The sequence below is a fragment of the Carassius auratus genome, chromosome 2 (assembly GCF_003368295.1).
Source record: "Carassius auratus strain Wakin chromosome 2, ASM336829v1, whole genome shotgun sequence".
NCBI lineage: Eukaryota > Metazoa > Chordata > Actinopteri > Cypriniformes > Cyprinidae > Carassius > Carassius auratus.
This window is the reverse complement of record NC_039244.1, coordinates 26,181,804-26,196,216: the sequence shown is the minus strand read 5'-3', so window position 1 is coordinate 26,196,216 and position 14,413 is coordinate 26,181,804. Positions and strand designations below refer to the sequence as shown.

The 14,413-nt window shown below is 36.7% G+C and overlaps 1 protein-coding gene across 1 annotated transcript in view; it reads left to right on the top strand.

Annotated features, from left to right (window-relative positions):
• The window catches only part of LOC113038353 (xenotropic and polytropic retrovirus receptor 1 homolog), a 45,301-nt gene that overhangs the window by 25,198 nt on the left and 5,690 nt on the right, over positions 1–14,413 (top strand). Inside the window, exons 3-13 of the mRNA XM_026195688.1 lie at positions 7,634–7,735; positions 8,655–8,875; positions 9,397–9,546; positions 9,686–9,769; positions 9,860–9,941; positions 10,142–10,338; positions 10,760–10,939; positions 11,082–11,250; positions 11,345–11,539; positions 11,817–11,977; positions 12,099–12,226. Coding sequence (XP_026051473.1) covers positions 7,634–7,735; positions 8,655–8,875; positions 9,397–9,546; positions 9,686–9,769; positions 9,860–9,941; positions 10,142–10,338; positions 10,760–10,939; positions 11,082–11,250; positions 11,345–11,539; positions 11,817–11,977; positions 12,099–12,226 — 1,669 coding nt within the window. The remainder of the gene's footprint in view (positions 1–7,633; positions 7,736–8,654; positions 8,876–9,396; positions 9,547–9,685; positions 9,770–9,859; positions 9,942–10,141; positions 10,339–10,759; positions 10,940–11,081; positions 11,251–11,344; positions 11,540–11,816; positions 11,978–12,098; positions 12,227–14,413) is intronic.

The window sequence follows — 14,413 nt, the reverse complement described above, 5'->3', positions numbered from 1 at the left end:
ATTTATAAGAGAAAGATAGTCTGTACCGATTTTTCCCGGAAAAACACGAGCGCCTGGAGGCGTGACGTGTGGGCGGAGCTAAAGAATCACGAGCGCAAGTAGGCTTTTGCGTTGAGAGCATTTGGAAGCTGTGACATTACCGTGAGGAAAAAGACATCATCCAAAACAAACCATGGCTAAAAGTCAGATTCAGCGTATATTTATGATCCAGAATAGGATCCAGAGGCTGAAATTTAACAAGAGCAGCATCAGCAACGACGTCTCTATGTTAGGGCTGTGCAAAAAATCGAATGCGATTTTCATCAAATAAATCAATAAAGACGCTCCTGTAATTAGAAGTATATCTCCAGCACGTGTGTTCAGATCAGAGTTGCCAGGTTTTCACAACAAATCCTGCCCAGTTGCTTCTCAAAACTAGCCCAATCCCGCTTCCAGAAGGTTCCCCCGATAAAACATTGCTTCCCGGCCTAAAATATACGTTTTTAGCAGGGTTGCCTTGGTAAAATTCGCATTTTAGGGGCTAAATATCACTTTTTTTGTATTGGGGTCGCTGTGTCCCGCGGACATGAAAAACAACCACCACAGACTTGGCAACACTGGTTGGCATTTACTACACGGAGCCGTAATTCACTGACAATCTACACAAAATCGATGTTAAAATCGCAGGCGATTCTTTGTCAATTTTGAAAGCGATTTTGTGTTAGTTGTCCGTAGACTACGGCTCTGTGTAGTAACTGCCGCTCCACCTGAAAAAGTGTTGCCAAGTCTTTGGTTGTTTTTCATGTCCGTGGTTTGAAGCAATCCCAATACCAATAATGTGATATTTAGCCCCTAAAATGCTAATTTTACCAGGGAAACCCTTCCCAAAAATTTATATTTTAACCCCGGGAAGCAATTTTTAACTCCATCCACTGGTCCCTTAATGCTGTTTTTTTTTTTTTTTTTTGGGTAATCTGTGCAGGGTTGTCTTGCCCTGATAACCAAAAACACACTTCTTTTGTGACAATTCGCTCTCGCTCTGATCAGTGAAGTCTGTTGTGCTCTCAGTGCTCTGCTATACGGGAGCGCGCACTCTTCCGGCAGAAGTGCCCTTAGGACCCATATAAGGAAATTCCGCTCCATCTAACGTCACACAGACCCATACTCGAAAAAAACTTTCCGAAACTTGTGACAAACCGGAAGAGGTATTTTTGGAACAAATGTTCAAATGTACAACTTAATTTTTTAAACTTTGTCCATGTTTAGCATGGGAATCCAACTCTTTAACAGTGTAAAAAACTCAGTGTGCATGAAATAGCATTTCACCCCCCCTTTAAGGTTAAAAAACAGAAGATGTTAAATGTCGAAATGTTAAGTAAACTTACTGTAATTTGTCTCAAGATAAAGACTAGGACTAAATCAAAAATGCCTGTCAAAATTAGCACTGGTACGGTTTATTTTATCTATACTTGTTTTGTTTTTTTTTGTTGTTTTTTTTTTACTGACTGTTCACTTGCCTTCATGTTTGAACTTTCTCAGACTATAGTTTTTACTGTGGTATATGAATGAGTACTAAAAGTGCATGGAAAGCAAAGTTACAATGATATAAAATTAGTGTTATTGATTTATTTGTTTGTATGTTCACTTTGATGTTAAAATTACATTTTCTGATTTGTGGCTACTTTTTGTGTACTGCTAAAACTGCTGGTTACTTTCAGAAGTTGTAATGATTCTTTCTTTTCCAAGAAACAATGTGAAACAAATTGGTTATTTTCATTTTAAATATTTTAAAATAGTTTAAATAGATTTTTCACTCATTAAGCAATATTCGCATATCGAATATCGCATTTTTCTTCAATATTGCGCAGCCCTACTTAGCCCTACTGTCCCGTTATACTTGACTACCATCAGGCATTTTCATATTCACAGTCCGCAGTCTTTTTTGGTTTGTTCCATCCTGTCTTAATGGTAGTAACTGGAAATGACAAATCCTGACCTAAAAATTTGTGTAAGGTTACCTCACCACAGTGACATTTTGAAGAGTAGTTATCCTTAGCAAAGTGTTTAATTTAATTGCTTTGTCAGATTATTATATCTAAACCCGAGTGATAAAGAAATCCTTTGTCTCGGTTGTAATGCCATGCTATCTGTTAGTTCCCGGGGTTCATCTCAAGACCCATGGCTGATGGATAACTTATGGGGGACTGTTTTAGCGCTCCGATAAGCAGGGATTTGCATCCAAAGGTTACAGCATGTGCAAACACACACACACACACACAAACACATGACCAGATGTAAATTTTTTCCTACAACAGTGCTGAAGCTCACAAAGAGCCATAAACCTGCATACTGAGTGTTTTTCTAAGCTGTGGGATAATGGTAGTTGTGATTATCTAGAAATAACTGTAATCTTCTGTCAAAGTTTGTGGTTTTTATGGGTGGTGATAAGTGTAGCTAATGGGATTGTTTAAGTAAAGCTATTATTTTGGAGGGGAACTTGCATGACCAGGGTTTTTCGTTAATAAGATGCTGATTTTTTTTGATGACGGACTTCAGAAAGGGCTGATAGTGCAGGTGTTTGAAGTCATGAACCTCTAATTTTAAGTGTTTGCGTACAGTGTTACGTGAGTAATTATGCCCATCTTTACTTGGCTTAAGAGTGAGATCATAGTCCCTAGATTTCTTAATGGAGATTTCATCACTGTGTGCAAAAAGGTGTAATATGTAAGTGCATTTTACCTAGAACTACATCTAATGATTAATTCAGTGTCAACTGTATTGACATTTTAGCACATCTCATGGCAATAGATAAAAAGCAAATCACAGTTCCTTCAGGAAACTACACTGTGAAATAAACAACAGACAGAAGGACTAAAGATAACAATAAATACAACAATAGTATCACAAGGTATAGAGTAAAAGAGAATTGACCATGATAAAGTCATCATTACCCAAAACAAATTATATTTTATGTTTAACCACAAAGGAGACATCAGAGCCAGCTGCACATATCAGAAGGTCTAGCCGAGGTGAGGCTACTTCAGCAGATACATGAGGACTGAGCTCTCGCTGATCGTGTGGAGCTCACTGTCTCCGAAATCGAAGAATTTATTTTTTTTAAATAGGCGCTGTCTTTATAAATAAACCACAGATTTGAGACCTCGATGAGCATAAGAAACTCCTTAAAAAAAAAAAAAAAAAAAACATTAAAAATCGTTCTGATCCCAAACTTTTGAGTGGTAGTGTATGTACCCTACAGTTCAAAAGGTTGGGACAGGTAAGATTTTTTTTTTATATATAAATTGTATTTTCTCTCTCTCTCTCCTAGTCCCACTAATGCTGTGTTTATTTGATTAGAAATACAGTTAAAAAAATTATTTTTACAATATTACAATACAATATTATTTTTAATTATATTTTTTTATAACTGTTTTATATATTTTTTTATATCCTATTTTAACATATTTTAACAAATAACCGGGTAGCAGAAGGTTATTGGTAAAGAAGATTCACAGGGCACATACCCAACTAATCAATAGTGACATTTGTTGATAGTTTGTGCTGTCAATTCAATTTATTAGATTTCGTAGTCCTAGTTTTAGTTAGTGTTGTGTGAATTTAATCAATGACCTGGAATGACAAAAGCAGTAGCTCGCTGATATGGGCTTTTTTCACTGACCATTGTAAAGCAGATACTGTTATCGGGTAATAATGTACAAATAAATAACCAGGTAGCTGATACATTGATCAAACACTGGTACAAAAGTACAGAAAGCAGCAAAGTCCAGAATTGTTGTGTGTTAGGTTTAAATAAAAGACAGGGTATTTCTGTAAGTTCAGTCATTCCCTGGAAGATTACAGTTCACAAGTTCTAAAGTAGTTTATTTTTCTCTCCCAGGAGGGAGATAGAGCTGTGTATGTTCATCCCTGCATGGCTGTTATGAAACTGAGCTGTGCTTTCATAGCAGGCCAGACACAGTGACCGAGCTGAAGGTCTCACTGGGGAGGGTTACCTAAACCAGTGCAGAGAGGGACTTCCTGCTGGATCAGATCAGATCAAACAGTTTATCGTGAGAACAACCCAGAATCATCTTAACCCTTTCACTTCAAAGTGTTTTTACACAATGAACTCACTGAACCTCAAATGGCCATCATAACCCAAAATATTTCTTACAATACTTGAGGGTTTTATAGTAACTGATAGGTGTCATGTGATAAGGCAACTGCTTACTCTGAGAGATTTTTTGACTCATTACAAATTTTGTAACTTTCTGTTGGTGACAGCTGTGGTTTAGTACTTGGATCAAGGAAGCAGTTCCTTATAAATCTTATATACCTTATAGAACTTGCATGTTATGATTCCTGGCAGATTGAAACCTGTGACTAATCTAAATCTAATCTAATAGACTCCTGTTTGTTGTGGAAGTGTAGGGTAATGGGTTGTTTTGTGAGTCTAGTGTTTCAAGGATCACAGCTGAGAGTCATATTGTTTTAGTTTTGTCAGATGACACGTGTTTTTCAACCACATACAGACCACAGCACTTGAGCTTTGGTAGATGAAATATGAATAATAATGAGCGTAAAGTAAACCTCCGTCTCTTTCCTATTTTTTCACTGTGGATACTAGGGATGGGTACCGAAACCCGGTATTAAACTGGCCCCGGGGCTAAATTATGAAAGACCGTAGTATCAGTAAGATAGGAAAGGAAAAAAAATAATGTACTATGTATTTTTGCTTAATAATGTTGTCTTGCACATTTAATCTCGCCAAACATTTCTAATGTGCGATCATATTTAGACGTTTGTCCGCGAGATCTGCGTGAACTCATGCACGCCGCGGAGGCTGTCTGTCAGTCACACACACACACACACACCAACAAGTGCACACACATGCATTAACTGTATGTAAACTCCTGCTTAATAATAAAGAGTGACGATGGCGAAGAGATTTGCTTAATGTTATCGTGCACATTTTATCTTACCAAACATTTCTAATTTGCGACATTATTAAGACATTTGTCTGTGAGATCTGCAAGAACTCGCATGCGCGCCGCGGAGGCTGTCTGTCAGTCACACATACACACACAACAAGAATGAGCACGGTACACGCATAAACAGTACGAAAACTCCCGCTTAATACAAAGAGTGACGATGGCGGAGAGAGCAAAACGTTCCAAAGTGTGGTTATACTTCACTAGAGTTAATGCTGACAACCCTTGTTGTCGTAAGTGCAAAACAATATTTGCATGTAAGGGCGGAAACACAAGCAATCTGTCAAAGCATCTTTCAAAAGTGCATTATGTGTGTCGACTGCCTAGCTAGCTCGTCTCTGGTTGTTGCCCCATCTACGTCAGGTATGTATGCTAAAAATGTTGAATCAACATTGTTCACGTCATTTAAAATAAATGTAAAATCTCCCTGGTTTGCTAACCTTACGTAGAAATTCTGTTGATTTCTTTTGGGAAAAATGAGAATGAAATCAACATATTTTCTACTTGTTTTTAAAATTCAAAATATATATATATAATTTTTTTTTTAAGCTGCAGCTACTCTGAACCAACCAACTCCTCCTAACACCTCTGGTCCAAGACAAGTCCATTATTAATTTTACATAAAAAAAAAATATATATATATATAAAGAAATGTTAATTCTGTTCTCAACTTGTTCTTAAAAAAAACACACATACACAACACAAAGTACCGATAAGAATACAGTGAAAGTACCGGACCGTTAAGCAGTATAGGTAAGAGTAGTAATATCGTTCAAACCTTAACAATACCCAACCCTAGTGGATACCACACACTCATGTAACAATATTCTCCTCAATGACCTCTTTGTTTTATTTAGTTACTCTAAAATGCATCTGTACACCAGTGTGAAACTCTTAATTTAGGAGGCTATGCTCCTTAAATGTTCTTAGGATAAAGTAATGCAGGTATTTTGAGCCATGAGTCATTTTCCCAAGTCTGAGAGTCCTGAGATAGTGATTCATTGTCTGTCTGTCTGGACAGTATCAACCAGACTTACTGTCATTGTGCTCTGTGTTTTGTCCCGCAGAGGGGAATATCATGCAGTGACGTCTAAATGGTGTCAAAAGTATTTACAGTCAACAGAAACTTCACATGCCCCACAAACTGTATATGTTTGAAGTCACAACCTGTGAACTGTTAAACCTGTGATTTAAGACCATGCTGACTTAAGTAGTCTTGACTCTTAGTTCTCAGACTAGGGATCTTGAAAGACATGACGCAGAATAATTATACAGGGATACCTTAAGCCTGGCTCACACTACAGGATTTTTAGCCCGATTTAGCCCCGATATCCCCCTCCCGAGAATCGGAGCAAACATCTTATCGAGCACCTCGATCTGTCCCGATGTTCGGTGCGGATTATCTGGTAATGTGAGGCATTCACCGATCGAATCTCGCACCTGCAGATCTGCTCGCACACAAATCGGGGCAGCCCGATTATTATCAAACATGTTTGATATTCAGGATTTAAATCGGGATGATCGGTATATGATTACGTCAGTACTTTCACAGCCAATGCGCAAAACAGCTGATGCAGGGCTTCTTTGGATAGTGGAGATATGTTACTTGACAAACACAACTATGTAAAGTGTCAAACGCATCACAACTGTAAGGAGAAATATAAGTGCTGGAGTGAATTGACTGAAAACTAGGTGAGTGCAGAAAGCTAGAATGTAAAAAAATAATAACCTGATGATCTGCTGCGTGAGATCACTTGAGGCGCTCCCTCTGGCATGATAATCTTAACGATATCTTGCAGTTTGTGATGTGCCACGATGTTCAAATATTGTAGTGTGTGCATGTTTAATAATTGAGGGAAGATAATCTGCAAAGATTCTCCTTATGTGTGAGCTGCAATCAGATTTCAAAATCGTTTATGATTTTAAAACTCCTGTAGTGTGACTTTAAAGTGCATATATATATATATATTGTTGCATCACGCTGCTGCTTGTGTCTGGTGTAGACCTGGCGTAAAGCTCATTTTAGAGAATTTAGATGGGTATTTCCAATTCTGTAGAAATCTGTAGAGCTTTATGTGGAGTCCTGCTAGTGCAGATTCTGTGTGGAACTGATAACAATGATTCTTTTGGAATTGAAAATAACTTTTTTTTTTTTTTTTTGTACAATTAATTCAACCGGCTTGCCAGATGAAATGATTCTTGTTGGTGCAAAGTGGTATCCTTAGTACAATGTAGTCTAATGTTCTCAACCTGGATGATGACATTTTATTCATGCTTTTTTAGACCCTTATTTCACTTACAAAAAGGTTCATTTGAATCTTCTCTAAATGCTTGTAATGACTCCAAACTCGTATCCTTGACATCTCTTGCACAGAAATTGTGATCTAAACAAGAATAACATTTTCTGTGGGCAGTGTGTACCTGCTACTTTTTAGCCAGTGATTTTGACCCAGAAATCATATTCACAAGGTCCAACATATGAATCTGATGTACTGCTCTGCAGAATGAGCTTCACTACTTGTTTTCTCTTTCCCACAAACAACCTCAGGCTTTTGAGCTGCGTTTCATTTCTTCTTTTTCTGCTCAGTACATTTCCTTGTTTTTTGAGTGTGTGTGTGTGTTTTTTCCTAAGTAACTTTTTTCACACTTGCTTCATCCTTTAGTCACAGATGAAGACACGGTCAAGAGATACTATGCCAAGTTTGAGGAGAAGTTCTTCCAAACATGTGAGAAGGAGCTGGCCAAAATCAACACATTCTATTCAGGTAACTAAGTGTAAACATTAGACTTGTTTAAGGTAAAGCTCACAGTTTTGTGTCTGCTACTTGTTTCCATTTTTTGTCCTTAGTATTTACAGTGACAGATTACACATCACACAGAGATTTACCTTTGAGAAAACAAACATTAAAGCTCCTGAGCTAAAGCCAGGACTGCCATTAAACCAGCACTGCTGTTATTTTTTATATCCCAATAAATAACCACCTGCTTTTACTTTCTTTCACTCACACTGTTCTCTTACTTTCATTTTTGCCCATGACCATTTGTTTATTGTCTAACCAATGGCTTAGAGATAATTCATATTCATAACCAATCATGTAAAGTTAATGTAAAATAGGCTTTGCGGGTTATATTGATGAACATCCCACCGCTGTGGTACAGCAAAACACATTTTTGCACATTGCACATGTGAATGTTTGGACATGAGTGAAGTACAAAACATTGTTTACAAAATAAAAAATATTGGTTAGCAGCCAAGTGTTACATTGTGACCTTGGAAACATTTGAATTCATGCTGAACGAGAGTATACGAGCCCATAAATTTGAATTGAGTCATTCACGGTTTTACGGTTTGTGGGTTTGTTTCTCAGATAGTTAAAGAAGGCTTTGTAAAAATAAATAAATAAGTAATAATAGTTTTCCCGTTCAGTAAATGTCAGTTTACATAAGTGATTTGTTGAGAAATTAGACATTACTGATCCCTGTGCAGGACCTATGTTATAGAAATAGGGTTATAGTTTCAGTCTTTATTGCTTGTCAAATTCAGTATAATCACAGTTTGTACTTGTTAAACATACAGTTTTATAACGCTTTTAATGTTTATATATATATGGTACCCTGGACATGATATTTACATTCCATCCATCCAGTTGTATTACATATGATGTTTCCATTCTTTTGACACAGAGAAGCTTGCAGAAGCACAGCGGCGATTTGCCACTCTGCAGAATGAGCTGCAGTCGTCTCTGGACGCACAGCGGGAGAGCAGCCGAGCCACAGGTCTGCACCGCCGTCGTACTGTCTTCCACCTGTCACAGCAAGAGCGTTGCAAGCATCGCAATATCAAAGACCTGCAGCTGGCCTTCAGCGAGTTCTACCTCAGTCTCATCCTGCTGCAGAACTACCAGGTCTGAAAGCATACAAAACACTGGTTTACAAGACTTAGTGCTCAGTTCTGATTGGTTGCTCACATCTGATTTTTTTTATTGGCTGTTCACAATGTTTATATTTATTTATTTATTTTTATTTTATTTTTTTTCAAGTGACAGGTTGAACATAGCCTCAGTTCTGATTGGTTGCTCACATCTTTTTTTTTTTTTTTTTTTTTTTTTTCTTTTTTTTTTTTGGTCTGTTCACAATTTATTATTATAATTTTTTTATTATTATTATTTTTTTTTCATGTGGCAGGTTGAACGTAGCCTTAAATATTTAAAAAATGTTTTAATATTTAAAATTGTCATGACATTTGGTGGAACTGATTACATGGAATCCTGTGCACATGATAACTTAATGATTGCCTTTGTTGCTGCTTTTTCAGTAATTCCCATTTGATTATGATCCAGCTAGTGTCACTGTTTTTTATTAATTTCTGATTATCCGTTCTTTGAACTCAATCTCATCTAAAGTGTTAATGGTTTCTCCCTGTCAGAATCTAAACTTCACAGGCTTTCGGAAGATTTTAAAGAAACATGACAAGATCTTTGAGACGGCAAGAGGCGCTGATTGGCGTGTGGCCCATGTTGAAGTGGCTCCTTTTTACACCTGTAAGAAGATCACTCAGCTCATCTCTGAAACCGAGGTACCATACACTCAAATGACTCATTCCACTTAAAGAAGATTTCAGAAAAACTATATCTGCTTTAAAGAACAATTAAATTGTATCTGATCAAAATAGCACAGTGGTTAGTTATTCTGACAGCATGTTCTTAAATCCCCAGGGCCTTGTTACCACAGAGTTGGAAGGAGGAGACCGACAGAAAGCCATGAAGAGGCTCCGAGTGCCCCCATTGGGAGCAGCACAGGTAGGACACTCTGTGACTTTCACCAAACATCTTTCATTAGTAGTGTTAAAAGAACATGAACATCTCACCATCCTGTGCTCTTTATCTTAGCCTGCACCAGCATGGACCACTTTTAGAGTAGGACTCTACTGTGGTGTCTTCGTTGCTTTAACCGTCACAGTCATCATCACAGGTACATACTCTCTGGTATGCCTTTTAGAAAACTGCTATTTTAATGGAAGTTTGAAATGCTTTTCGTTACTTTGTAAGGTCTAATATTTTCACCATCTGTAAAGACATTTTACAACATTAATATAACTTTGTGATCAGAATCTTTTTCAAGGATTCAGTGGTTTGGATATTTTAACAACTGTATGTTTTGCACATATGTAGGTGTTGTTAAACTTGTTAACGGAGATGAGAAGAAGGTCTGGCCCCTGGTGAGAATGTATCGAGGTGGTTTCCTGCTAATAGAGTTCCTTTTTTTATTGGGCATCAACACCTATGGATGGAGGCAGGCTGGAGTGAACCATGTGTTAATATTCGAGCTCAACCCCCGCAACAACCTGTCCCACCAACATCTCTTTGAGGTAATTGGAAATCTACGATTGAAGTCCTGACCATTAATATTAGTTATCTTCATTTTATTTCAATAAAAACTTAATTTCACAACTGTTTACTGAAATTAAGATATTTAAAGTTTTATGTTAATATAACAGTATAGAATTACACTGTTTATTAGGCATTGACAAGAGATGATTTGAAATAATTATGTTCCATTTTTGAGTCTTTTATTCTGTTTGACTTTTTGAATTTACAAAAATTTTAAGTGGAAAAAGAACAGTTGTATGTGCTTTTAAAATAATCACAGATTGCTCACATTTATTTGGACAGCTACTTCATACATTTAGAGATTTTACAGTGCACAGCTCTTGTCAGACTTCCTGCTAGACTAAAACCAATGTAAAAAGAACCAGATTTTTACGTTTATTTCTCTCTGTTTTTATGCAGATTGCTGGTTTCCTTGGAGTTCTTTGGTGTGTTAGTATTCTGTCTTGCCTCTTTGCCAAGTTCACAATGATCCCTATACAAGTGAACCCTCTAGCTCTCTATGGATTCTTCTTCTTTTTTCTTATCAACCCTTTCAAAACATGCTACTATAAATCTCGCTTTTGGCTACTCAAATTATTGGTAAGAGCCAGGAGAAACCCATTTCATAACACACAACAGCATTTGTCACAGTTTTATGATACATATTAATATTCCAAATTGTCGATTAAGCTGGTCACCTCCTATTTCTCCTGCATTATTTTCCACCTTTTTCTGTTCATAGTTTCGTGTGGTCACAGCGCCATTTCATAGAGTGGGTTTTGCAGATTTCTGGCTGGCTGACCAGCTCAACTCTCTAGTAGTGGTTCTGATGGACCTGGAGTACATGATCTGCTTCTACAGCATGGAGTTGAACTGGTCCAAGTCTGAGGGGGAGCTGTGGATTAAAGAGGGTATACAAATGCACGTTAATCTCTTGGCATATTTAAAAAGGTTTTTATTGGGTAGTTATTTATGACATGCTGTATGTTTTTTCTTTCAAATCAGGTGGTGAGATATGTCATTCATATTCATATGGAGTACGAGCTGTAATCCAGTGTTTGCCTGCCTGGTTCCGGTTTGTGCAGTGCCTGAGACGTTACCGGGACACAAAGCGTGCCTTCCCTCACCTGGCTAATGCTGGCAAATACTCCACTACTTTCTTTGTGGTCATATTTTCTGCACTGTATAAGACGCATGAAAGTAAGCACATGAGCTGTAACATTCTTTACCTCAACCTCAGATTCTTTGGATACTGTATGAAATTCTTTGTTTACCCAACATGAAATTTTATGTTTCTATTCAAAACAAGTCTGAAAGACAGTTTGTGTCAGGTAGAATATGGTTGATGATATTGTTTACAAAGTAAAAGCAGACCACACACGGATCCTTGAGGAACACCATGCGGCTAAATGTAAAGTCCTGTGTTTCCTTATATCTTTAGTGTTCTCTTATGTTACTCCCTCTCTGTTATCATTAGCTCTTCCAGAAGGTCAGGTCTTCTTTTACCTGTTAATTTCCTGCAAGATCATTAACTCCTGCTACACCTTAATGTGGGACCTGAAGATGGATTGGGGTCTTTTTGACCGTAACGCAGGGGAAAACACCCTCCTCAGAGAGGAGATTGTATATCCACAAAAAGTAAGTAACACACACCTTTGGTTTTCATGTTTTACCATTTAAATGGGAACAGTCCCCTTCACATGATTTACACTGTTGACAGTCTTATCGTTGTGTTAATTGTTGTGCTTTCTTTGAACAGGCTTACTACTATTGTGCCATAATAGAAGACGTAATCTTGCGCTTTGCTTGGACAATTCCACTTTCTCTTTCACAACTCCAAATTTCTGATATTTTGGCAACTGTCCTTGCACCACTGGAGGTGTTCAGGTGAGCATACCAGGATATATCATAACACTCATTAACCATTTCTACCCACAATCTGTGGTTAAAAGAATACTTTTCCCAAAAAATTAAGTTGAAAATTTGCTCACACTCGAGCCATCCAAGATGTAGATGGGAGAGTTTCTTCATTAGAATTTTGGATAAATTAACATTACATCACTTGCCCACCAGGTGATACTCTGCAGTGAATGGGTTCCATCATAATGAGAGTCCAAACATCTGATAAAAACATATTTATCCACAAGTAACAAATATTTTCTGAAGGAAAAAGCTGTGTCTTTATAATAAACAGTCCGTTAAATTTATTCAAAGCTCAAGGCTTAAAGTTCTCAGGCACCATGCCGGATCTCCGTTGTGCAGTGTTTGGCTGAGGGAAAAAAAAACTACATTTTATCTATAAAAAAAAATAACTTTTCGAGTCCATGAGTTCATCTACCAATTGTAAGAAAAAGTCTAAAGGACATTGAAGATGTTTATTGCAGCATAGCAGTGACAAAGTACATGCAGTACCTTAGGTTCAACAGAGTTAGAATGAACCCAGAACATCCTTAGTTCAAACCTTTTATACATTTTCAGTTCACTACCCTTCATGTAAATGAAGCTGCTCCTGTTGAAACAGCTGTATTCTGTATGTTAATAATTAAGGTCTAAGGACACCCCTTTGTCTGAGTTGGTTCTCAGTGTCCCACACCATTCCAATTCTACAAATGGTCACCAAATGATCTACAAACAACATAACTGTTGATTTTATTTTTCTCTATAATATTTAAGCCATTTTAGGAAATGAGCATGATCAAACATATTGTGGATTGGAAGCTGGATCGAGGCAGACAATAATTTCTTACACAATGGTTTGAGAGAAGCACAGCTTTCACTCTCAATCAAACCAGTGTAACATGACTAGCCAATCAGAATCTTTTGCTCTTATAAACAAGAGACGTGCAGTCAGCACAGCCCTAGTACATGGAGAAGCGTGACACTCTGAAAAAGCTGTAAGTCGCAATGGTCAAAGATGTCCATTTAGTGCACATTTACAAAAATAAACAGCTCAGAGTAATCATGTCATCACCAACAGAACGACATGATTGCCAGAACAAATTTACTGGGATTTTTGAAAAGTTCCTGTTCACAGATGATCTCTTATTGTGTTGATCTTAATTTACCAGTAAAGACTGTAACTCTTTGTCTGCAAATGCTGTGAATTTGAATTGCTTAACGTTCATCTAGAAAAAAACTGTGCATTATTTCACTACATTTGTAACGTAAATCATTAATAAACCTTTGCCAACACAGGAGAATACATCAACCCATTTCTAAATATGCCATATATTGTACATCGCGATTTAAAAATAAAAGTATCTGAGTCTCCATGTGGCCAAATATTAAAATTCAATGGATCAAAACATCTTTTATCATGCTGTAAAGTGAAACGGCACCAGGATGTTGGTCCCTTCTGCAGGTATTTATGTTCATATTATGTATAGGCATATTGCATTTTGTATTTTAACAGTGTTGTTCAATAAAACCATGTAATACTTGGTGATATTTTATTTATACGAGTTATTATTATCTCATCATTAGTTTATAAATAAATAATCATACTAAAGCCTGCTTTTCACTTAGGTCTATTTGTGTTACTAAAAAATATCAGATTATTTAATTGTCAAAATAATCAGAAGATTACTTGATTACCAAAATAATCATTAGTTACAGCCCTAGATTATTTAAAAATTATCTAAATATAAATGCATTGTTTTACTTTTTGTAGTTAAAAGACAAGTATTTTGTAATTGAAAATGTGTTAAATATTCTATTAAAATATTGTCTCATTCTAGTGAACCAAGTATCTGTATTTTGTAGGGGTGGGAATCACCAGAGGCCTCACTATACGATATTATCATGATACTTGTGTCACGATACAATATTATTGCGATTTCAAATATATTGAGATATTCTGCAATATATTGTGATTTATTATTGTGTAACTTGAGCTGGTACAAAAAAGTTGTTCAGACTTTTCAGCAATTGGGACATTTGAAAGTAAATTATTTTTAACTTTCAACTGTATTCTCATTAACTAATATTAAGAAAGATTAATAAATACTTTAATAATTGTATTGTTCATTGTTTGTTCATGTTAGTTAATACATTAACATTAATGGAACCTTACTG